Source organism: Cydia amplana, chromosome 25 (genome assembly GCF_948474715.1).
Source record: "Cydia amplana chromosome 25, ilCydAmpl1.1, whole genome shotgun sequence".
Lineage (NCBI taxonomy): Eukaryota > Metazoa > Arthropoda > Insecta > Lepidoptera > Tortricidae > Cydia > Cydia amplana.
In genome coordinates, this window is record NC_086093.1 from 2,981,337 (window position 1) to 3,008,937 (window position 27,601).

At 38.7% G+C, this 27,601-nt stretch overlaps 1 protein-coding gene across 1 annotated transcript in view; it reads left to right on the forward strand.

Annotated features, from left to right (window-relative positions):
- LOC134659550 (insulin-degrading enzyme) overlaps positions 1-27,601 on the forward strand; it is a 69,318-nt gene that overhangs the window by 20,663 nt on the left and 21,054 nt on the right. The window contains exons 13-19 of the mRNA XM_063515215.1: positions 530-614; positions 9,646-9,774; positions 10,086-10,168; positions 11,698-11,842; positions 15,028-15,183; positions 16,774-16,849; positions 18,339-18,465. Of these exons, the coding sequence (XP_063371285.1) occupies positions 530-614; positions 9,646-9,774; positions 10,086-10,168; positions 11,698-11,842; positions 15,028-15,183; positions 16,774-16,849; positions 18,339-18,465 (801 nt within the window). The remainder of the gene's footprint in view (positions 1-529; positions 615-9,645; positions 9,775-10,085; positions 10,169-11,697; positions 11,843-15,027; positions 15,184-16,773; positions 16,850-18,338; positions 18,466-27,601) is intronic.

The window sequence follows — 27,601 nt, forward strand, 5'->3', positions numbered from 1 at the left end:
TGATATTTCTTCGAGTGCTTATTTTGAGTCCCGTGCAAGCGAAAGATTCTATAATAGATTCACGAGCGTAGCGAGTGAATCTAATTTAGAATCTTGAGCGTAGTAAGGGACTCAAAAGCGCACGAGATGTAAATAACTTTGATCTCGTGTAGTTCACAAAACTTTTCACCTCAGCAGTGAGAACATATTAGAGAACCCGAAAAATGTATTCCTTCTTCATCACTTACCTCTATTCACTCATGTTTTCTTAAGATATGCCAACAATTAAATTTTCACCTCAGCATCTCGAACAAGGGTACTTTGCTACTTAAAAACAGTGAGCAAAACCGAATTTTGCTCACTGAGTGAGCAAAATCGCATTTTGCTCATCTTGTCTCACTCAGTGAGCAAAATGCGATTTTGCTCACTGTTTTTAAGTAGCAAAGTACCCTTGTTCGAGCTGCTGAAAATGGATTATCTATCTATCTATCTATCTAAAAGTCATTAATATTTGTCTTGTTTATGTTTAATGTTTATGGTATTTTGTCAGGGTGTTCGCGGACAAGTGCACGAAGGTGGAACCCTGGTACGGCACCAAGTACCTGCAGGAGGACATTGACCCTAAGACAATCAAGGTAAGGTGTATTGTATATCAGGGATGTTGCGAATATCCGCATCCGCAACCGCGGAACTTCCGCATTATTTTCAACATCCGCATCCGCATAAAATCGATGCGGAGTTTAATGCGGATGCGGATGTGGAACAGGTCGGTACAGGAACGTCTTAGCATCGCCGTAAGTGCTAGACTGCTAGGTAATTTAGTCATTAACCAAAGTAACCTATTAGAAATGAGCAGTCAACCGTGAGTGGGACCACAGACTACATATATACAGACGCTGCTATCCCATACATTCAAATGTGACCGCCTAAAAGCGCATCATTACCAGATGGCGTCACTGAAAATGCACTGTTGCCTATCATGGATACAAGATGGCGCTGTGTCACATCCAAATCATAGAATTCCTAACGACATCTATACGTCTTCATTGAAAGTTAGTAGACATATGTCGTTGCCAACGATTAGAAGTAATCAACAGATGTCGCTTTATAGCGTATTGAATAAATCATGAATCTAGTTTAAAACTGGATCAAGCATCAAGCATGAGGGGTGGAAGGAAATGACCGAACAGGATAGTCTTATGTATCTTTCAGTATGAGTAAAGAGAGTTCGGGCACTTAAGGAGTACAGGGAGGGAAGGGAGAGGCAGGGTACAGAGAAATAGCGTAGCCAAACGGTATAACCATAAAGTAATTTCGGAAAACGATACTGTGGTGATGATAATATTTATATATTATAAGAATGCTACATAAGTCTTGCCGAAACTATTTAAACCGGCTGAAAATAAATACCTGTCATAATAATTTTGCGCATGCTACCATTGGTGCATGGCAAAAGGATTAGACATTACTACTGGCGTAAGTCCGTCTATATGCCACCATGCCACTGGTACTTGAGCGTTTCTTTATATTTTTTTAATCCAATTGCTCAAAAAGTTTAGTTTTTGTAGCTGCAAATCGTGCGTAAAGTTTGATTTTTTTACACTAGTGCTAAAAAGTAATCTGATTGATACATTTTAAATAAATGAGTATTATGCGAGACCCGCTTATAAATGACCCACCTGAACAACGCGCGATTGGGCATAAAGGAGTATTATTCGAGACCCAATAGTATTACTTGAACAACGCGCGACAGAATGAAGCTGACGTTCGTACAATACACTTTATACACTTAATATAAATGTAATTAATTAGATATATATCAATATAATGAAATAACAAAAGATTCATGTTTTTTTACATATAGCTGGTCAACCAAATCTTGTCAGTAAAATAAAGGCGCGAAATTCAAATTTTCTATGGGACGATATCCTTTCGCGCCTACATTTTTCAAATTTGCCGCCTTTTTCTACTGTCAAGATCTGGTTGACCATGTATAATTATATGTTCTGAAAATTAATTTTATTAATTTTAATAATACAATTTCTCTTCAATTGGCATAATGCTGACAACAGTGACAACAGAATCCACATTGAAAAAAATGGCAATTAAAAGTAAATCTTTTTTTATTCCCTTCCCGCCTTTTTTATTCAACATTTAAAGTGATTTATGTTTGTAAGTAATTGCCAAGAAAGCATAAGTTATTAAATAAAAATGAGTGATTCAGACGATTTTGGAGTTAATTTAACGCCACCAGATATCAACGCAAAGGCATCCGTTGTAAGTGACAGGGCTATAACCGCGAAAATCGAATTTCGCAAATTGCGGGCATTTTTCTCTGTCACTCTAATTACGCCTGCATTGGAGTAAAAGAGAAAGATCCCCGCAATTTGCGAATTTCGGTTTTGGCGGTAGCCCCTCAGTATATTACCGGAAAAATCGAAAGCTCGGTACTCGTGCAAAATGACATACTTCTCGCACTTATATCGAAAACTACTATTTTTTGCCATTTTTAGGGTTCCGTAGCCAAATGGAAAAAAACGGAACCCTTATAGATTCGTCATGTCTGTCTGTCTGTCTGTCCGTCTGTCCGTCTGTCTGTCCGTCCGTATGTCACAGCCACTTTTCTCCGAAACTATAAGAACTATACTGTTGAAACTTGGTAAGTAGATGTATTCTGTAAACCGCATTAAGATTTTCACACAAAAATAGAAAAAAAACAATAAATTTTTGGGGTTCCCCATACTTCGAACTGAAACTCAAAAATTTTTTTTTCATCAAACCCATACGTGTGGGGTATCTATGGATAGGTCTTCAAAAATGATATTGAGGTTTCTAATATCATTTTCTTCTAAACTGAATAGTTTGCGCGAGAGACACTTCCAAAGTGGTAAAATGTGTGTCCCCCCCCCCTGTAACTTCTAAAATAAGAGAATGATAAAACTAAAAAAAATATATGATGTACATTACCATGTAAACTTCCACCGAAAATTGGTTTAAACGAGATCTAGTAAGTATTTTTTTTTATACGTCATAAATCGCCTAAATACGGAACCCTTCATGGGCGAGTCCGACTCGCACTTGGCCGCTTTTTATATTGTGATCTTTTTTGCCACTTTTGTGTTATTTGTACTCAAATTCACGAGCTCTTTCGATCCTAATGAGATAAAATACCTCAATTCATGCTCAATTCACTCTTATCGTGCCTTCTAAAAATTTACGATACAAGTTGCATTTCAATAACTATAAAAAAGTAACTGATTTGACTAGTACGAAAATACCCTATTGTAACAATACGATGCGACGTTGTCGAGTTAAACTGGACTCGCTTCGCAGTAACTCATAGCAGTTTGGCAACGTCGCGTCGTGCTTTTATTTTTAAGCAACAGATTTGTACATGATTTGTACCATCTTAGTACCTATACATACAAAGATATGTTTTCATAACGTTCCTTTTCAACTTCTCCCATGGCAAAACCCGTACCTATCAAACCTGAAATTATTATACAAAAGCATTTAATGTTTGTTTTAATAAACTTTTTCTGTTATAATTAGAATAAATATATCTAATTTTGCGTATATTGACCAGGCAGGTGTTTGTATCACTAATTATGTGACCTATAAGTATAGACAGACAACAGCGTGCACAGAAACGTCAAAAACGGCATCAAGTAATGATTATTGCTATTTTAAAATTAGTCCCCTACTTCAGGGTAATGTTATACGCCTGTTCCTTAAAACAGCTGAGGGCCTACCGCGAACCACGTTCGACGTGTTGCCTCCCTGTCACACTTACGTACGAATTTACAAGTGCGACAGAGAGGCAACACGTCGAACGTGGTTCGCGGTAGGCCCTCAGAAATGGACACTGAGGCATAATTATCATTATTTTGGAATTTAAGTACTATATAATATTATTTGTAGTCTTTTGGAATATCATATTTTATTTGAACTAATAATATTGTATAATAATAAATCATAAAAGCTCTATTTAGGGACAAGAAAGAACTTTCAACGGCAACACTAAAAATAAACTGTCAAATAGTCAAGTCGCCACAAAGCGGCACCGCGTTTGTTGCCTTTGCTGTTTCTGTTTATACAAACTTATTAATTTCATATTATAGCTTCATTTGAACTATAGTACAAGTACGTGAATAGAATACCTAGACGTGTCTTGCTTGGTGCAGTTGCGTAGGTATGCTAAAAGGAAAGTTGGAAGACCGATGTGGCGCTTTAAAGACTGTGCTAAGCGTGACATGTGCCCAAAATGTGGGAGGTCGTGCCGCTCACGCATCGGCCTCCACAATCACCAAACCCGTTGTCTAAACAGCAATGCATAAATCGTCTGCAATAGACGAAAAGACCTGTGATGATGACGTGAATTGCCGATGTAGTAACGGAACACTACTAATGGTAAAACCTACATATTAATCTGACAGTGTCTACTGTTTGCCAATAAATGATAAAAAAATAACACTTCAGGTAAGTTTGTTTTGAATACAAAGGTTAATTAAATAATTTATCACCACACCAACTGGTAAAGGCCCCCTTGATTGTTCAAATACTAATGAGAAAATGGCATTTTTCCCACATGTGGGGCAAAGTAATCAGATCTAAATTTTGAGTTTCCTTATGTTAGCTGGTAGAATTTACTTTTAAATGATGATTTTGAATTATAAATTCTTTATAATGTTCATGTGGATTTGATTTTTTTGGTATTTTATAGTTGGTATTTTCCCTGCGTTGGCATGGTGATAAATTCTGTGTTTCAATGTTTGTTTAACCCTCGTGCCTTGAATTCTCACAACGCTCAAGATTCCACTTCTCGAACCACTCGCTACGCTCATAGTTCAAATCTTCTGCTTGCCCTGGAATCAACATTAGCATGAGCGGTTAAACAACTGCTTTGCCCCCTTGCCCACTAATAACTATTGTCAAGTTTTATTTTAACCCCCCATGCTAATATTGATACCCGAGCAAGCAAAAGATTCCAAAGTATTTAGAGTTAGAGCAAGAAAGAAGAAAGGTACGTCATAATTTCAAAGATGTTTGACATTTAAAATAACACATGTACTGCGCAGGCGATCAATATCGCTGCATACTTTTCTTGGTCTAAATCTATACAATGGTTAGTGTTTGCAAACAGACTCCAATGTGAAGGCAATGTGTATTAAACTTTATTGTGATATTATTACATTTTATATATAAAAAATATGTTTCTGATTTCAGGACCCAGCCTCTAGCCACTAGAAGTTACAATGTATGCAACAAGAGAGTGAAGATGAAATAGTCAATGCATCTCTGTACAGTCGCCATCAGATATATCGGAACGGCCAAGGTGTTCACAATATCTGAACACGCACTCTAACGCCCTGACAATAGAGGCGTGTTCAGATATTTGTGAGCGCCTTGGCCGCTCCGATATATCTGATGGCGACTGTACGACAAGTAAAATATTTTGAGTGGAAGATGGTTGAGATTGATTCCTGTTTCAACGGACAGACACATGCTATGAAGATTCTCTTAAAAATAATAAAATACAATTAATAAATTCAATGTTTAACATGATAGTGACTTTATTTTGTCTACCCACTAACAACCAATTTGTTCAATGCTGGCGGGCAATGGCGGTAAACTTAAATATTTGATGTAGCATGAAGCTAAATGTTTTGAACATAATGGCAAGCCACTAAAAAGTTTTAATCCTAGATTAGCCATTAAACTGTGGCTACCAGTCTGATTTGTTAATTGTTATATAAGTACAGTCAGCGTCATATAGTAGGTAGCATCCAAAGTATTCAAATAGTTCGGTACACCATATTATTTGTATGGCGTACTGAACTATTTGAATACTTTGGATGCGACCTACTATACGACGCTGACTGTACTTAATTTAAATATATATAAATTGTATATTATTTCTACGGCCTCCTAGCTAGTCAGTAGTGACAGTGACCCTGTTCTGCCTATGAAGTAGGAGGTCCTGGGTTCAAATCCTCATAGGACATTTATTTGTTTTTTAATTGTGTGTGTATATATTAATGGTCTATATCTATTCCCATCTGTCCACACCTCTTGTATGGCGGCGGGGACAAATGGGACACCATATTAATACACTTTTAGGGGGATCCGAACCTAGGACTTCCAGCTTTGATATGATCATAAAATATAAGATATGTATGTATTTACATTTACACATTGTATTATTGCTTTCATACATATAGGGATATTTTTTTAAATGTCGGATGTCTCTTCTCTTTTGAGCATGAATAGAAGCAGGGGATAACTGACAGAACGGGATAGTCTTATGTATCTTTCAGTAGGAGTAGCAGCGAAAGCGCTATTATTGTTTGTCCTTGTCACAGTCTCACATCTTGTTTTATTCCCCACCGTAAATTGACCACCGTGATTGGTCGAATTCATTTGTTGCCCACCATAACAAATAAATTCGACCAATCATAGCGGCGCAATGCGACGCTATGATTGGTCGAATTTATATGTTTTGTCCCTCACGGAGGCACGCGTACACCACTTCTATAGGATGCTACCTTCTATGCTTTTGAGCAAGTTTTTGTCACCTGCCCTGCTATTCAAACTGCTCAAGAATTTACAATGTTTTGTTACCAAGTAGGTCGATTAGTGTAAGACTGTCCTAAAATATATGTATAGCTATATGAGGACAATTTTGTAATGCGTAAGGTTAAGTAAATTAATATACAAACAGCAACACTCCTAACTGTACATCGGTACAGTTAACACTTAACAGTGTGGCTGATGATACCATGTAGGTTTAATATATTTTAATTATTATCACGTTTCTAAGAACAATAGTACATTATTGTCGAGGTTCGGAAGTAGCTACTTGCAAGCTGAGGATTCGTTTTAAACGGACGACCTTGGGAGTCCGTTTAATTGAATCCGAAGCCAGCAAGTAGCCTTCCAGCCGAGTCATATATAGTGCTTTTCTCAAAAATGGTGCAAGAGATATTTTACAGAAGCAACGTTCTAATTTTCACAGAGAAAAGTAAAACCATTAAAAAGATTTGCTTGCCACCTTTAAAAAAAATAGAAGTGTATTTTTCTGCTGAAAATACGCCAACGTATTTGAGACACCTAAATAGTCGCGGTACCAACATTATATTAATAATAAGTGCTGATCATCTGTTTGGCTGTTTAATGGACCTATGCCTTCATTTGATATGGCCATTTAAAGTTTTAAAAAGTTTGGAACTCGTTTAATAATGGAATTTGTATGCAACATTGTAGTCCCGAAATCGAGACTGCAATGTTTTTAACTTTTTAATTTTTAGAATGACCATAAACTACACACTTCGCGACCTATTTTTTAACCGGCAACGTCGACTTTGCCGTCCATTTTTGAGAAAAATTATATTATTTATTACTTAATAATGTTGATATGTTGTCTGTGATATGATCATAAAGTATGAGGATTTACTACAGTGACATCTATTGATAGTCTTTCTCAAACAATCGAGCTATTTAGTGTGTTACAACGGCAAGAAACTAACTGTCTAGTAATGCGATAGATGGCGCTTAGAATAGTTCATGCCATTATTTATTTATTTTTTTCTGCGTCGATTTACTATGTGTAAATGGATGTTTTAAAAGGTTTTTGTTGTAATATGCTAAATAAATTAGAACTATACATGTTAATTTAAAAATTGGCAAGATTTGAAATAACACAAATATATATTTAGGCCCAATGGTGCTCTGAGTGACATCTCTTGAATTTTTGTGGAACTAAGCGAGGCTTGTATGGGCCGATTACTCTATACTATACTTACTTTATGGTGGGACTTAATGTACGGAACCCTTGGAACGCGATTCCGACTCGCACTTAGCCGGTTTTTTGAAATAAAAATTACTAAAATGTAATATTTGACGTTTTTTATGTACCTTGACATCCGCGTCCGCGGATGTGAGCCTTTAAAAATCCGCATAGGCATCCGCGGATGTCAAAAAAATCGGCATCCGCAACATCCCTGTTGTATATGTATTTTTATTTTGTTTATTTTTATTTGCATGGTAATTTGTCTGTTTTCGATGTATTTAGTGATAGGTTTCTTTCATTGCATTTGCGACACCTACTGACATATGTAAATTTATTAATTTCCGCTACCCAAAGGTTGTCTGGAAGAGATCGCTGTTTAGCGATAAGACCGCCTGTTGTTTACCTCTGCTTGTATTTCTGTTTTCTTTTGTATTGTCTTCTTTTATTGAGGTGTGCAATAAAGAGTGTATTGTATTCTAAGCCTTTTAGACCCTATGTCGGACACGTGGGCGTAGGCAGGGGGGGGCAGCTACCCCCAATGCTACAATGCATGCCCCTCTGTAGTCTCTGCCCCCCCCCCCCCCCCCCCCACTAGGCCTATCAACTCGCCGCCCCCTAGTTCACTGGCTGACTACGCCCTTGGTCGGACAGTTTTTTAACCCTTTGGACGCCACGCTTAGAACGTATGTACGAAATATCAATTGATATTTACCACTCGCTTTTCGGTTAAGGAAAACATCGTGAGGAAACCGGGCTAATCCCAATAAGGGCCTAGTTTACCCTCTGGGTATGAAGGTCAGATGGCAGTCGCTTTCTTAAAAACTAGTTCCCACGCCGATTCCTAGAATTAGTAGTCAAGCGGACCCCAGGCTCCCATGAGCCGTGGCAAAATGCCGGGACAACGCGAGGAAGATGAAAATTATGATCTTATATTTACCCCACCTGACCCTAGTGAGTTTAACATATTCAGTGCCGAAAACCCGACTATCGGGTATTTTATGATTTCATTCCCAGGCCGGACGACCCGGGGCCAGTTTCTCAAAAGCTTGTAACTTGTAATACAAGCGGATGTCACTTTTTGACAGCTTTTTGTTAGAAAGGGACTTCCACTCGTATTACAAGTTACAAGCTTTTGAGAAACGGGCCCCTAATAGTCGGGATCGTGGTACTACAGCTTTATATGAAAAAAAATTGTTGTGGCCTGGCGCGGATGTCTTGTTTGGCTGGGTGGCAATGAATGTGTTAACCCTGCTCAAGTGTCCTATTGATTTTGATTTGGAATGCATGTAATAAAAAATATTTGTTGAAATTTTAACTTTAATAGCTGTCAATAGAGTTGAATATGGTTTCGTATGCGGTAAAGGCACAGGACGGACACGCCATACATCAAAAATCATTTGCGTTTTATGTGTGCGCGGCACGTCTGTACACGCGTCATTGTGTATGTGTGGGTAAGTCGCTTTACTGAGAGCACGCCAGAAGTCCGTCAGACTTCAGTCGCGGGGCGAGGTAATGCGAGTCGGGGCGGGGCGGTTTGTGGCCGTTCTGTATGATAATACTATTACTTATTCTGTGCCTAAACCATAGACTCGGAATCCTCTAGACGGAGTTTAGAGCAATTATTTCATGAAACCGATGCTGCCAAAAATACTGGGGCGCGGGGGACGAGGTGAGCGAGTCCCGTGCCGTGATTGGTCCGTTCAAAGACACGGACGTCACACAAAGACACTTTGACTCGAAAATGGAGTAAAACTACCGTATATTTGTGGCAGAGGGGGTAGCGCTACTATGCTCAGTCTGGAGGATGTCTTGTCTGTGGCCTAAACATGAAACAGGGTCGATGTATGTTGTTTACCATAGCCATTTCTGTTGTTCAGGAGTGGAACTCTATGAGACCAATCCCCGCATTACACTTGCCGCCCCCGAACGAGTTTATCCCGGCGAGGTTGGAACTGGAAAAGGAAAAGGACCCCACCTGCGACGCCGTGGCGCCATCTATGGTCAGAGTAAGTAGTTAAATATAATATAAACATTATAGGACATTCTTAAGCTTTGGTTTCCTCCGAAAGCAGTGCCGTCATATAGCGGCCGTAATGTAGCGGTGAATGACGTCACTAGAACGGTGTCTATGTAAACCAAATGGCGCGGTTTCCTAGAGGGCGGTGATTGACACCGTAACGTCAAAAAGCGGTGCCGCCATTTGCATGACGGTGTCGATAGTTTCTAACGTTTTATTAGATAGCGGTGAAGCCATTTTGTACTAAAATCTCAAATGCACTTTGTTTTATACTATGTAGTGATAACACTTTTTTTTCAGGACTCCCCGCTGATGCGACTATGGTTCAAACAAGACAACGAATTCCGGTTGCCAAAGGCGTTCCTAACTTTTGATTTGGTCAGGTTAGTTATAACACTTATAACCATTGACGTATAATATCTAAGGACGGGCTAATGGGGCACTAAAAATGGTACTAGTTCAGCGGTGCTACCCACGAATTCCAGCCAATCGTGCAGTCTAACGCGACTAGTTGCGACCAATAGCGCGCGTAATGCGAACTCGTCAACCAATCGCGCGCGTGATGCGAACTCATCAACCAATCGCGTTGTAGCGATTTCACACCGCTGTACTGGCGCCTGTCATGCCTCATTATTATTGCCCGTAAAGCCAGTCCCTAGATATCTATGTCAATGCTTATAACATACCACTCCACTTTAAGTACAGAAAAAATAATCTTATATAAACACAGGCTACTTCTTTTTTAAATGTTGCTTAGAACTGTAATGTCGCATCAACATGTGTATTTTTTTTAATAGCGTATATTGTGTCCCACTGCTGGGAAAAAGCCCCTGTCTTTCGCCACTCGTCACGGCTTTGTGCATGCTCCCGCCAGTCGCCACAGAAAGAGTCCAGGGGCCCGTTTCTCAAAAGCTTGTAACTTGTATTACAAGTTACAAGCTATAGAGAAACGGGCCCCAGGTAATAAGATAAGATAAGATAAATCTGTCTGTCTGTCCGTCTGTCTGTCCGTCCGTATGTCACAGCCACTTTTCTCCGAAACTATAAGAACTATACTGTTGAAACTTGGTAAGTAGATGTATTCTGTGAACCGCATTAAGATTTTCACACAAAAATAGAAAAAAAACAATAAATTTTTGGGGTTCCCCATACTTCGAACTGAAACTCAAAATTTTTTATTTCATCAAACCCATACGTGTGGGGTATCTATGGATAGGTCTTCAAAAATGATATTGAGGTTTCTAATATCATTTTTTTCTAAACTGAATAGTTTGCGCGAGAGACACTTCCAAAGTGGTAAAATGTGTGTCCCCCCCCCCCCCTGTAACTTCTAAAATAAGAGAATGATAAAACTAAAAAAAATATATGATGTACATTACCATGTAAACTTCCACCGAAAATTGGTTTGAACGAGATCTAGTAAGTAGTTTTTTTTAATACGTCTTAAATCGCCTAAATACGGAACCCTTCATGGGCGAGTCCGACTCGCACTTGGCCGCTTTTTTGACATGCGGATGCGGATTTTTAAAGGCTCACATCCGTGGATGCGGATGTCAAGATAGGTACATAAAAAACGTCGAATATTACATTTTAGTAATTTTTATTAAAAAAAACCGGCCAAGTGCGAGTCGGACTCGCGTTCCAAGGGTTCCGTACATTAAGTCCCACTCACGCCTGACTGCTCAATTCTAATAGATTTTTTTGGCTAATGAGTAGATTACCTAGCAGTCTAGCATTTACGCCGATGCTAAGACGTACCTGTACCGACCTGTTCCACATCCGCATCCGCATTAAACTCCGCATCGATTTTATGCGGATGCAGATGCGGATGTTGAAAATAATGCGGAAGTGCCGCGGTTGCGGATATTCGCAACATCCCTGATGTGTATATATATTTTTTACGTATTTTCAGCCCGCTCGCCTACCAAGATCCTACAAACTGCAACCTGACTTCTCTATGGGTGCTAGTGTTCCGTGACAGTCTACAGCAGTTCGCTTATTCCGCGGAGCTGGCTGGTCTACGCTGGAGCATCGGAAACGCCAAGTATGGCGTCAGCGTGAGTACATTTAACCTAACGGTGACAAACGTGTAGTCCGCTGGACTCGAAACCTAACCTAACCTATTTACTAGTATTTAGCTAAAACTCGAATATTAGGGATGTTTTCTCAAACATACTCCAAAATGTATGCGTTAATGTCACGAAATGAAGACATGAAGTTGCTCATTATTATGGCTCCTTACATTACTTCTTGACCTAGGCCAAGAAGTAATGTAGGGAGTTAGTATGAAACGTACATTATTGTCCGCTGCTCTAACTTTCTAACGGTGACAAACGTGTAGTCCGCTAGACTCGAGACCTAACCTAACCTTACCTCCCTGTGGGTTCTGGTGACAGCTAACAGTTCGGTTATTCATCAGAGCCATAGAGAAATATAGTAAGAATAGAGTGCTCACTTTTAATCCCAAAAATACTATTATTTTCGTAGTCGACATCTAGCATCGAGTAGCGGAATTATCAGTACCGCTACTTGATACTAGATGTCTCGTGAGTCGCGACTCACGAAAATTGTATTGAACAACAATTTACAACTAATATTAAGGCAGAAGGAGTTGCACCAAAACTGATGTATGGAGTGAGCACTCTATTCTTACTATATTTCTCTATGATGCTTCTAGATATACCACATCGGCTTCAGCCTAAGTGTTCCACTCTCAGCAATAGTAGCAACGTCCACTTTCATATGAATCTTGTCCCAAAACACACTTTCCAGTGGCATATATATCCATAAAAATCCGATATCCGATAACACTAAATTAGATATTGATGTTAAACCTATTTACCAATCTTCTACGTACCTACCCTTTATATAACTTCACACAATACTGTTTGTTTTGAAGGCTGGTAAATATAATTTAAGTAGGTATGGCTCATAATTTCAAATTTCTTTTTCTTTCTGCGGTTATTATGTATGTTATCATTATGTACTCATTAATGAACCTCCAGGTCTGTTTCTTAAGTATGTTAAGTACACTACATTGTACTAAAAATCCATTTGCATTATGTGACTGTGTTCTAAATTAAAAAAAAAATCCCCCCATTATCTAGTAGTAGGTATCCCATGTCCAGTAACATCCACTTTCCTTTCACGTCCACAGAAATTCACGTCAAAAACCGCCAAGCTAGTCATTATAGAAGTAAGTAGTGGCCTTACTTTTATAATTATAGTAAAACTAATTTAAACTTTCACGATTTTTACACATTATTAAATTGTACAACGGGATTTAATCGATCTAAGTTTTAAGATTTACCTCCGACGTTTCGAGGACGGATCTTAAAACTTAGATACGCGATTAAGTCCCATTGTACAATTTAATATAGTAAAACTAGCTTTTGCCCGCGACTTGGTCTGCGTGGAGTTAGTGTTTTCGGTAGCCTATTTTTTATCCAATCTGCTTTTTATAGATTCTCCATATAAACCTCCACCCCCCCCTTTTCACACCCTTAAATTATGATTTCTGGGATAAAACTACCCTATGTCCTTCCCCGGGACTCAAACTATCTCTATACCAAATTTCAACTAAATCGGTTCAGCGGTTTAAACGTGAAGCGGTTACAACTAGACAGACAGACACACTTTCGCATTTATAATATTAAGTATGGATGTAGCGTTATGTATTTAGCTAAAACTCGAATAGTAAGGATGTTTTCTCAAACATACTCCAAAATGTATGCTTTAATGTCACGAAATGAAGACATGAAGTTGCTCATTATTATGGCTCCTTACATTACTTCTTGACCTAGGCCAAGAAGTAATGTAGGGAGTTAGTATGAAACGTACATTATTGTCCGCTGCTCTAACTTTTTAAATTTTCTCACTAAGATTAGACTGACAGAGGAAATATTACATACAGCCAACTACCACTCTCTCTGTAAGCATACTAACGATATTTTTATTTAATTATGTTGTATCATTTGTTGAGTCATCGGTCCTCGCTAGAAATACGGGCGGCCGGTTGCTCTTTGTCGGATAGAGGCTATATGTGACCACAGACTACATATATACGTGTCAAAAAAAAACTAAAGTAGGTACTATACTACTACTTTATAAGAGGATAAACATGGTGCTCGAATAGCTTTTTCAAATGTCAAGTTTAAAAAATAAAAAAGGCGGCAATTTACAATTTTATTTTCTTACAATGTTTGAGAAAAGCACTATACAATCCTTGGCCGGAACAGGGATTGCAAGACTCGCTTTATCCGAGTCTACCGCAATCTCGTCCTGCAATTCCTTACTTCACGGCCTCTGCAGTAATGTACTATTATTTTCAACGTTTGGATAATAATATAAGTTTACTCGTATACTGAATCCTAGAGGGATCCAAAGGTGTACGAGTATTAGGTACCGCGCATAACTAAGAATCCTGAGGTCTACTTACTGTCTTAAAACAAGTCGCCATTGTGGTATCACAAAATAGGGCAAAGTACTCATCGTTTCACGGAATCTAGCACTAATGGAATAAACGAAACTTTCATTGTATAAGCACAGGTGCATAAAGTTTCGTTCATTTCATTCGTGCGTGGTTCGTATAGCCCAGGGGTAGATGTAAATATGTATAATAAAATTGACATGTAACATACGTTATGAATAAAGAAACTAAACTAAACTAGGGGCATAATATTTAAAACCTGCGCGTTTTGAACAACCTACGTACGTAGTGAAACCTGTGTCGAAACGTCGGTATATAAAGGTAATTGAATAAATTTCGCGTTAGACCCGTCTATAAATGTGAGTTAATAAACTGGGGGCATTTATTGGTTAACCCGCCCGCGTTTTATTGGTTAAGCGACCCGCCCGGCTTCGCACGGGTTAACAAATTATACATAAACCTTCCTCTTGAATCACTCATCTATTAAAAAAAACCGGCCAAGTGCGAGTCGGACTCGCTCACGGAGGGTTCCGCACCATCAACAAAAAATAGAGTAAAAAACCGTGTTTATTGTATGGGAGCCCCCCTTAAATATTTATTTTATTTTATTTTTAGTATTTGTTGTTATAGCGGCAACAGAGATACATCATTTGTGAAAATTTCAACAGCGGGAAGCGACTTTGTTTTATACTATGTAGTCATTTCCATTCACTCAGTCATTCCATTCGTGACAGCTTTTGTTATTCGACCTGTACCTTTTTTTTTAAATATTTGTATTTAAAAAGATTAAGCTCAATAATAATTTGGCCACAGATAACAATAGACGGGTATGACGATAAGCAGCACGTGTTGCTGGAGAAGATCATAGACAACATCGTCAACTTCAAGGTGGACCCGCAGCGGTTTGCCATCATGAAGGAAAACCACATACGAGGCATTAGGAATTTTGAGGCAGAACAACCTTATCAGGTGAGTATCCAAGATTCAAAATGTAATAATCATTTGTTTACAAACAAGATATATAATGTGTATTACTAAAAGAAATTAAAAAACCGGCCAAGTGCGAGTCGGACTCGCGCACGGAGGGTTCCGCACCATCAACAAAAAATAGAGCAAAACAAGCAAAAAACGGTCACCCATCCAAGTACTGACCCCGCCCGACGTTGCTTAATTTCGGTCAAAAATCACGTTTGTTGTATGGGAGCCCCACTTAAATCTTTATTTTATTCTGTTTTTAGTATTTGTTGTTATAGCGGCAACAGAAATACATCATCTGTGAAAATTTCAACTGTCTAGCTATCACGGTTCGTGAGATACAGCCTGGTGACAGACGGACGGACGGACAGCGGAGTCTTAGTAATAGGGTCCCGTTTTTACCCTTTGGGTACGGAACCCTAAAAACTAGCTTAAATCTAAAATAGGCCCTTGAGGCATTGTACCAAGGATGCTGGCGACATTTCCTCGCTGTATCGCAATGCTGATACGTTGTGCGAGGTAGCCGCCTGCTCTTCGGTCACCAGTTACGTCAACTAGACGCTTCGCGATTTCCAGATTTAAAAAAAAAATGGAGATCGTAATGCGTATATCGTCGGGTGACAAGTAAAAGTCACTAAGTACTATCGAAAAATTAAAGTAACAATGCACTTTATTACACTTGTAACACGGTTTATTGTCCAATAATTTCAATGGTGTTAGTTAGTGACTTTTACTTGTCACCCGACGATATTTATTAATGCCTTTATGAAAAATCTGTGTTTCGAATACGACGGCTAACTTTGATGGCGATTTACGGAATTGTACATTATCAGGTAGCCCTGGTTGTCATAACTTATTGTAACAGTACAAGGACTTATGCCCCATCTTTAGCCGTTAAATTCTAGGAACGAAATTTATCTTACTTTAGGGTGGTTTTAGTGTCACGCGGACCGTCCGTGCGGATCGCTCCGCACCATCAAATTGTATGAGCTAGGACCCGTCAGCTTTACTCTAAAACGCTCCCTGAACTTTAATACCAGGGATGTTACGGAGCTCCGTTTCCGTTAAGTCGGAACTTCCGTTTGGTATTACACATCCGTTTCTGTTCCGGTTCCGTTACTTTTGAAACGGAAGTTATATCGGATGTCAATGCTTAGCGCGGCAGCGGGACATGAGCGATGTACATCAAAAACAAACAGGTTTATACCAGTCATTCGCTCATAGCCCCGCTTGCCACGTGCTGCAGTAATTAGATGTTCTGGTTTATCCGTGTTTTTGAATTTAAAGTACCTATTCGTATGTGTTGTGTTGTGTAATGTATACCTACTGATAGTACTGACTCAGGCTCCGGTTCTGGTTCCGGTTCCGATTCCGTTTCTGGTTCCGATAAGCTAAATTTAAAACATCTGGTTCCGCTTTCGGTTCCGATAAAACCACATCCGTTACATCCCTGTTTAATACATATTGGTCCGGTGCGGAGCGATCCGCACGGACGGTCCGCGTGACACTAAAACCAGCCTTACACCTTAAGCATGAGTCAATCAGTGCTGAAAACGAAGACTTAAGAACCATATTTGTTTTCAGCACGCAGTATACCAGCAAGCTCTATGTTTATCTGATCTCGTGTGGACAAGATGCCAGCTACTGGAAGCCGCCGATCGTAAGTGCCATTGAAAACATTATCAGACTAGTGGCTCTGTGAGCTGTAGACCTCGCGAGCATAGCTTATTGGAACCGTGCACGATGACAGCGCCACACAGCGGTTTGGCCATCAACAATACAAAGTTTTTAATTTATTAAAAAAAAAATACGAAGTTTAAGTGAAAAAAAAAATACAAAAAGTTATGTCTTACTGGGGATCGAACCCAGACTTTCTGTGTGCAAACAAAAAAAGCGGCCAAGTGCGAGTCGGACTCGCCCATGAAGGGTTCCGTATTTAGGCGATTTATGACGTATTAAAAAAAAACTACTTGCTAGATCTCGTTCAAACCAATTTTCGGTGGAAGTTTACATGGTAATGTACATCATATATTTTTTTTAGTTTTATCATTCTCTTATTTTAGAAGTTAGGGGGGGGGACACACATTTTACCACTTTGGAAGTGTCTCCCGCGCAAACTATTCAGTTTAGAAAAAAATGATATTAGAAACCTCAATATCATTTTTGAAGACCTATCCATAGATACCCCACACGTATGGGTTTGATGAAAAAAAAATGTTGAGTTTCAGTTCGAAGTATGGGGAACCCCAAAAATTTATTGTTTTTTTTTCTATTTTTGTGTGAAAATCTTAATGCGGTTCACAGAATACATCTACTTACCAAGTTTCAACAGTATAGTTCTTATAGTTTCGGAGAAAAGTGACTGTGACATACACGGACAGACGGACAGACAGACAGACAGACATGACGAATCTATAAGGGTTCCGTTTTTTGCCATTTGGCTACGGAACCCTAAAAAGCGATTGTTTACAAAATGCGCCATGATAGTTCTTAGCTAAGACCATAGAGAAAAAAATACATAGAGTGCTCACTCCATACATCAGTCCAGACTATTAATTTCAGTGTCTACATCTAGCATCGAGTAGCGGAACTATCAGTACTGCTACTTGACAATAGATGTAGCACCGACCGGAAAGTCTTATCTCAACAGCATAAGACTTTCCGGTCGGTGCTACATCTATTGTCAAGTAGCAGTACTGATAGTTCCGCTACTCGATGCTAGATGCTAATAGTCTTTTTGGTACTAAAACTGATGTATGGAGTGAGCACTCTATGTATTTTTTTCTCTATGCTAAGACGGACGTTTTCCACCCGGGCGCCCCACATACGCTCTTCTAACAGCACGATCCTCCCCCACCCTCTCCAGTACGGATATGATGGTCGTTCTTGTCTACGTGACAGCGTGATAAAACGGTGTCCGTCACTTTCTTTCCCACGCTGTTAAACAGTGACAGTTATTTTATCACGTGGATAAAGATGGATAAAGCTATCCATAATAGGCTGGCTGGTCGTGTACTAATGTTGGTCAGTTTGAGGAGTACAGCCTACAGTTTAATTTCTTGCTCCTGTTACAGGAAGCACCCTGTATACTCATTGTTTTGATAGTTCGATTTTGCTAATTGTATGTATGTATGTCTGTCTGTACGCAGGGCTAACGCCGGAGATGCTGGATGACTTCGCAGCCCGCTTCGTCAGGAAGGTCCACATCGAGGGTCTCATGTTCGGGAACCTCACCAGGGAGAAGGCGCTCAGGATCGCGGACATGGTTGAGGGGAAGTTAGTATGCACCATAGAGAAATATAGTAAGACAAGAGTGCTCACTCCATACATCAGTTCAGACTATTAATTTCAGTGTCTACATCTAGCATCTAGTAGTGGAACTATCAGTACTGCTACTTGGCAATAGATGTAGCACCGACCGGAAAGTCTTAACTCAACAGCATAAGACTCTCCGGTCGGTGCTACATCTATTGTCAAGTAGCAGTACTGATAGTTCCGCTACTCGATGCTAGATGCTAATAGTCTTTTTGGTACTAAAACTGATGTATGGAGTGAGCACTCTATGTATTCTTTTTCTCTATGGTATGCACTAAATACCTAGAAGGGTTAATCAACTTTTTCTTGTCACACGTTGCTATGGTTACGGTCTCCTGAGTCACTCTGAAAATTCTAGGTTTTTCGTACTTAAATGAACCAAACTTGCATTTTATGGTAGTTATAAGACCTTTCCATAATGGGACATCTACTGAGCATGTTAGTAGAACGTGGTACAGCAGTTCTTATAACAATCTATTGCTACTATTGTCTCCTCGCTGATGGGACAGAATAACAACAAGAAATTGTTGATTGACCCAAAAACAACAACAACAAAATAAATTTTCACCGACTTGGCAGCGATAAAGTGTAGCAGCAGGGAGCAGGGTTCGAAAGGATAATTATCAAACATCAAACATCAACATTTATTCAGCAAATAGGCCACAAGGGCACTTTTACACGTCAACATGGAATTTACATCACAGACTACATATATACAGACGCTGCTATCCCATACATTCAAATGTGACCGCCTAAAAGCGCATCATTACCAGATGGCGTCACTGAAAATGCACTGTTGCCTATCATGGATACAAGATGGCGCTGTGTCACATCCAAATCATAGAATTCCTAACGACATCTATACGTCTTCATTGAAAGTTAGTAGACATATGTCGTTGCCAACGATTAGAAGTAATCAACAGATGTCGCTTTATAGCGTATTGAATAAATCATGAATCTAGTTTAAAACTGGATCAAGCATCAAGCATGAGGGGTGGAAGGAAATGACCGAACAGGATAGTCTTATGTATCTTTCAGTATGAGTAAAGAGAGTTCGGGCACTTAAGGAGTACAGGGAGGGAAGGGAGAGGCAGGGTACAGAGAAATAGCGTAGCCAAACGGTATAACCATAAAGTAATTTCGGAAAACGATACTGTGGTGATGATAATATTTATATATTATAAGAATGCTACATAAGTCTTGCCGAAACTATTTAAACCGGCTGAAAATAAATACCTGTCATAATAATTTTGCGCATGCTACCATTGGTGCATGGCAAAAGGATTAGACATTACTACTGGCGTAAGTCCGTCTATATGCCACCATGCCACTGGTACTTGAGCGTTTCTTTATATTTTTTTAATCCAATTGCTCAAAAAGTTTAGTTTTTGTAGCTGCAAATCGTGCGTAAAGTTTGATTTTTTTACACTAGTGCTAAAAAGTAATCTGATTGATACATTTTAAATAAATGAGTATTATGCGAGACCCGCTTATAAATGACCCACCTGAACAACGCGCGATTGGGCATAAAGGAGTATTATTCGAGACCCAATAGTATTACTTGAACAACGCGCGACAGAATGAAGCTGACGTTCGTACAATACACTTTATACACTTAATATAAATGTAATTAATTAGATATATATCAATATAATGAAATAACAAAAGATTCATGTTTTTTTACATATAGCTGGTCAACCAAATCTTGTCAGTAAAATAAAGGCGCGAAATTCAAATTTTCTATGGGACGATATCCTTTCGCGCCTACATTTTTCAAATTTGCCGCCTTTTTCTACTGTCAAGATCTGGTTGACCATGTATAATTATATGTTCTGAAAATTAATTTTATTAATTTTAATAATACAATTTCTCTTCAATTGGCATAATGCTGACAACAGTGACAACAGAATCCACATTGAAAAAAATGGCAATTAAAAGTAAATCTTTTTTTATTCCCTTCCCGCCTTTTTTATTCAACATTTAAAGTGATTTATGTTTGTAAGTAATTGCCAAGAAAGCATAAGTTATTAAATAAAAATGAGTGATTCAGACGATTTTGGAGTTAATTTAACGCCACCAGATATCAACGCAAAGGCATCCGTTGTAAGTGACAGGGCTATAACCGCGAAAATCGAATTTCGCAAATTGCGGGCATTTTTCTCTGTCACTCTAATTACGCCTGCATTGGAGTAAAAGAGAAAGATCCCCGCAATTTGCGAATTTCGGTTTTGGCGGTAGCCCCTCAGTATATTACCGGAAAAATCGAAAGCTCGGTACTCGTGCAAAATGACATACTTCTCGCACTTATATCGAAAACTACTATTTTTTGCCATTTTTAGGGTTCCGTAGCCAAATGGAAAAAAACGGAACCCTTATAGATTCGTCATGTCTGTCTGTCTGTCTGTCCGTCTGTCCGTCTGTCTGTCCGTCCGTATGTCACAGCCACTTTTCTCCGAAACTATAAGAACTATACTGTTGAAACTTGGTAAGTAGATGTATTCTGTAAACCGCATTAAGATTTTCACACAAAAATAGAAAAAAAACAATAAATTTTTGGGGTTCCCCATACTTCGAACTGAAACTCAAAAATTTTTTTTTCATCAAACCCATACGTGTGGGGTATCTATGGATAGGTCTTCAAAAATGATATTGAGGTTTCTAATATCATTTTCTTCTAAACTGAATAGTTTGCGCGAGAGACACTTCCAAAGTGGTAAAATGTGTGTCCCCCCCCCCTGTAACTTCTAAAATAAGAGAATGATAAAACTAAAAAAAATATATGATGTACATTACCATGTAAACTTCCACCGAAAATTGGTTTAAACGAGATCTAGTAAGTATTTTTTTTTATACGTCATAAATCGCCTAAATACGGAACCCTTCATGGGCGAGTCCGACTCGCACTTGGCCGCTTTTTATATTGTGATCTTTTTTGCCACTTTTGTGTTATTTGTACTCAAATTCACGAGCTCTTTCGATCCTAATGAGATAAAATACCTCAATTCATGCTCAATTCACTCTTATCGTGCCTTCTAAAAATTTACGATACAAGTTGCATTTCAATAACTATAAAAAAGTAACTGATTTGACTAGTACGAAAATACCCTATTGTAACAATACGATGCGACGTTGTCGAGTTAAACTGGACTCGCTTCGCAGTAACTCATAGCAGTTTGGCAACGTCGCGTCGTGCTTTTATTTTTAAGCAACAGATTTGTACATGATTTGTACCATCTTAGTACCTATACATACAAAGATATGTTTTCATAACGTTCCTTTTCAACTTCTCCCATGGCAAAACCCGTACCTATCAAACCTGAAATTATTATACAAAAGCATTTAATGTTTGTTTTAATAAACTTTTTCTGTTATAATTAGAATAAATATATCTAATTTTGCGTATATTGACCAGGCAGGTGTTTGTATCACTAATTATGTGACCTATAAGTATAGACAGACAACAGCGTGCACAGAAACGTCAAAAACGGCATCAAGTAATGATTATTGCTATTTTAAAATTAGTCCCCTACTTCAGGGTAATGTTATACGCCTGTTCCTTAAAACAGCTGAGGGCCTACCGCGAACCACGTTCGACGTGTTGCCTCCCTGTCACACTTACGTACGAATTTACAAGTGCGACAGAGAGGCAACACGTCGAACGTGGTTCGCGGTAGGCCCTCAGAAATGGACACTGAGGCATAATTATCATTATTTTGGAATTTAAGTACTATATAATATTATTTGTAGTCTTTTGGAATATCATATTTTATTTGAACTAATAATATTGTATAATAATAAATCATAAAAGCTCTATTTAGGGACAAGAAAGAACTTTCAACGGCAACACTAAAAATAAACTGTCAAATAGTCAAGTCGCCACAAAGCGGCACCGCGTTTGTTGCCTTTGCTGTTTCTGTTTATACAAACTTATTAATTTCATATTATAGCTTCATTTGAACTATAGTACAAGTACGTGAATAGAATACCTAGACGTGTCTTGCTTGGTGCAGTTGCGTAGGTATGCTAAAAGGAAAGTTGGAAGACCGATGTGGCGCTTTAAAGACTGTGCTAAGCGTGACATGTGCCCAAAATGTGGGAGGTCGTGCCGCTCACGCATCGGCCTCCACAATCACCAAACCCGTTGTCTAAACAGCAATGCATAAATCGTCTGCAATAGACGAAAAGACCTGTGATGATGACGTGAATTGCCGATGTAGTAACGGAACACTACTAATGGTAAAACCTACATATTAATCTGACAGTGTCTACTGTTTGCCAATAAATGATAAAAAAATAACACTTCAGGTAAGTTTGTTTTGAATACAAAGGTTAATTAAATAATTTATCACCACACCAACTGGTAAAGGCCCCCTTGATTGTTCAAATACTAATGAGAAAATGGCATTTTTCCCACATGTGGGGCAAAGTAATCAGATCTAAATTTTGAGTTTCCTTATGTTAGCTGGTAGAATTTACTTTTAAATGATGATTTTGAATTATAAATTCTTTATAATGTTCATGTGGATTTGATTTTTTTGGTATTTTATAGTTGGTATTTTCCCTGCGTTGGCATGGTGATAAATTCTGTGTTTCAATGTTTGTTTAACCCTCGTGCCTTGAATTCTCACAACGCTCAAGATTCCACTTCTCGAACCACTCGCTACGCTCATAGTTCAAATCTTCTGCTTGCCCTGGAATCAACATTAGCATGAGCGGTTAAACAACTGCTTTGCCCCCTTGCCCACTAATAACTATTGTCAAGTTTTATTTTAACCCCCCATGCTAATATTGATACCCGAGCAAGCAAAAGATTCCAAAGTATTTAGAGTTAGAGCAAGAAAGAAGAAAGGTACGTCATAATTTCAAAGATGTTTGACATTTAAAATAACACATGTACTGCGCAGGCGATCAATATCGCTGCATACTTTTCTTGGTCTAAATCTATACAATGGTTAGTGTTTGCAAACAGACTCCAATGTGAAGGCAATGTGTATTAAACTTTATTGTGATATTATTACATTTTATATATAAAAAATATGTTTCTGATTTCAGGACCCAGCCTCTAGCCACTAGAAGTTACAATGTATGCAACAAGAGAGTGAAGATGAAATAGTCAATGCATCTCTGTACAGTCGCCATCAGATATATCGGAACGGCCAAGGTGTTCACAATATCTGAACACGCACTCTAACGCCCTGACAATAGAGGCGTGTTCAGATATTTGTGAGCGCCTTGGCCGCTCCGATATATCTGATGGCGACTGTACGACAAGTAAAATATTTTGAGTGGAAGATGGTTGAGATTGATTCCTGTTTCAACGGACAGACACATGCTATGAAGATTCTCTTAAAAATAATAAAATACAATTAATAAATTCAATGTTTAACATGATAGTGACTTTATTTTGTCTACCCACTAACAACCAATTTGTTCAATGCTGGCGGGCAATGGCGGTAAACTTAAATATTTGATGTAGCATGAAGCTAAATGTTTTGAACATAATGGCAAGCCACTAAAAAGTTTTAATCCTAGATTAGCCATTAAACTGTGGCTACCAGTCTGATTTGTTAATTGTTATATAAGTACAGTCAGCGTCATATAGTAGGTAGCATCCAAAGTATTCAAATAGTTCGGTACACCATATTATTTGTATGGCGTACTGAACTATTTGAATACTTTGGATGCGACCTACTATACGACGCTGACTGTACTTAATTTAAATATATATAAATTGTATATTATTTCTACGGCCTCCTAGCTAGTCAGTAGTGACAGTGACCCTGTTCTGCCTATGAAGTAGGAGGTCCTGGGTTCAAATCCTCATAGGACATTTATTTGTTTTTTAATTGTGTGTGTATATATTAATGGTCTATATCTATTCCCATCTGTCCACACCTCTTGTATGGCGGCGGGGACAAATGGGACACCATATTAATACACTTTTAGGGGGATCCGAACCTAGGACTTCCAGCTTTGATATGATCATAAAATATAAGATATGTATGTATTTACATTTACACATTGTATTATTGCTTTCATACATATAGGGATATTTTTTTAAATGTCGGATGTCTCTTCTCTTTTGAGCATGAATAGAAGCAGGGGATAACTGACAGAACGGGATAGTCTTATGTATCTTTCAGTAGGAGTAGCAGCGAAAGCGCTATTATTGTTTGTCCTTGTCACAGTCTCACATCTTGTTTTATTCCCCACCGTAAATTGACCACCGTGATTGGTCGAATTCATTTGTTGCCCACCATAACAAATAAATTCGACCAATCATAGCGGCGCAATGCGACGCTATGATTGGTCGAATTTATATGTTTTGTCCCTCACGGAGGCACGCGTACACCACTTCTATAGGATGCTACCTTCTATGCTTTTGAGCAAGTTTTTGTCACCTGCCCTGCTATTCAAACTGCTCAAGAATTTACAATGTTTTGTTACCAAGTAGGTCGATTAGTGTAAGACTGTCCTAAAATATATGTATAGCTATATGAGGACAATTTTGTAATGCGTAAGGTTAAGTAAATTAATATACAAACAGCAACACTCCTAACTGTACATCGGTACAGTTAACACTTAACAGTGTGGCTGATGATACCATGTAGGTTTAATATATTTTAATTATTATCACGTTTCTAAGAACAATAGTACATTATTGTCGAGGTTCGGAAGTAACTACTTGCAAGCTGAGGATTCGTTTTAAACGGACGACCTTGGGAGTCCGTTTAATTGAATCCGAAGCCAGCAAGTAGCCTTCCAGCCGAGTCATATATAGTGCTTTTCTCAAAAATGGTGCAAGAGATATTTTACAGAAGCAACGTTCTAATTTTCACAGAGAAAAGTAAAACCATTAAAAAGATTTGCTTGCCACCTTTAAAAAAAATAGAAGTGTATTTTTCTGCTGAAAATACGCCAACGTATTTGAGACACCTAAATAGTCGCGGTACCAACATTATATTAATAATAAGTGCTGATCATCTGTTTGGCTGTTTAATGGACCTATGCCTTCATTTGATATGGCCATTTAAAGTTTTAAAAAGTTTGGAACTCGTTTAATAATGGAATTTGTATGCAACATTGTAGTCCCGAAATCGAGACTGCAATGTTTTTAACTTTTTAATTTTTAGAATGACCATAAACTACACACTTCGCGACCTATTTTTTAACCGGCAACGTCGACTTTGCCGTCCATTTTTGAGAAAAATTATATTATTTATTACTTAATAATGTTGATATGTTGTCTGTGATATGATCATAAAGTATGAGGATTTACTACAGTGACATCTATTGATAGTCTTTCTCAAACAATCGAGCTATTTAGTGTGTTACAACGGCAAGAAACTAACTGTCTAGTAATGCGATAGATGGCGCTTAGAATAGTTCATGCCATTATTTATTTATTTTTTTCTGCGTCGATTTACTATGTGTAAATGGATGTTTTAAAAGGTTTTTGTTGTAATATGCTAAATAAATTAGAACTATACATGTTAATTTAAAAATTGGCAAGATTTGAAATAACACAAATATATATTTAGGCCCAATGGTGCTCTGAGTGACATCTCTTGAATTTTTGTGGAACTAAGCGAGGCTTGTATGGGCCGATTACTCTATACTATACTTACTTTATGGTGGGACTTAATGTACGGAACCCTTGGAACGCGATTCCGACTCGCACTTAGCCGGTTTTTTGAAATAAAAATTACTAAAATGTAATATTTGACGTTTTTTATGTACCTTGACATCCGCGTCCGCGGATGTGAGCCTTTAAAAATCCGCATAGGCATCCGCGGATGTCAAAAAAATCGGCATCCGCAACATCCCTGTTGTATATGTATTTTTATTTTGTTTATTTTTATTTGCATGGTAATTTGTCTGTTTTCGATGTATTTAGTGATAGGTTTCTTTCATTGCATTTGCGACACCTACTGACATATGTAAATTTATTAATTTCCGCTACCCAAAGGTTGTCTGGAAGAGATCGCTGTTTAGCGATAAGACCGCCTGTTGTTTACCTCTGCTTGTATTTCTGTTTTCTTTTGTATTGTCTTCTTTTATTGAGGTGTGCAATAAAGAGTGTATTGTATTCTAAGCCTTTTAGACCCTATGTCGGACACGTGGGCGTAGGCAGGGGGGGGCAGCTACCCCCAATGCTACAATGCATGCCCCTCTGTAGTCTCTGCCCCCCCCCCCCCACTAGGCCTATCAACTCGCCGCCCCCTAGTTCACTGGCTGACTACGCCCTTGGTCGGACAGTTTTTTAACCCTTTGGACGCCACGCTTAGAACGTATGTACGAAATATCAATTGATATTTACCACTCGCTTTTCGGTTAAGGAAAACATCGTGAGGAAACCGGGCTAATCCCAATAAGGGCCTAGTTTACCCTCTGGGTTCGAAGGTCAGATGGCAGTCGCTTTCTTAAAAACTAGTTCCCACGCCGATTCCTAGAATTAGTAGTCAAGCGGACCCCAGGCTCCCATGAGCCGTGGCAAAATGCCGGGACAACGCGAGGAAGATGAAAATTATGATCTTATATTTACCCCACCTGACCCTAGTGAGTTTAACATATTCAGTGCCGAAAACCCGACTATCGGGTATTTTATGATTTCATTCCCAGGCCGGACGATCCGGGGCCCGTTTCTCAAAAGCTTGTAACTTGTAATACAAGCGGATGTCACTTTTTGACAGCTTTTGCTAGAAAGGGACTTCCACTCGTATTACAAGTTACAAGCTTTTGAGAAACGGGCCCCTAATAGTCGGGATCGTGGTACTACAGCTTTATATGAAAAAAAATTGTTGTGGCCTGGCGCGGATGTCTTGTTTGGCTGGGTGGCAATGAATGTGTTAACCCTGCTCAAGTGTCCTATTGATTTTGATTTGGAATGCATGTAATAAAAAATATTTGTTGAAATTTTAACTTTAATAGCTGTCAATAGAGTTGAATATGGTTTCGTATGCGGTAAAGGCACAGGACGGACACGCCATACATCAAAAATCATTTGCGTTTTATGTGTGCGCGGCACGTCTGTACACGCGTCATTGTGTATGTGTGGGTAAGTCGCTTTACTGAGAGCACGCCAGAAGTCCGTCAG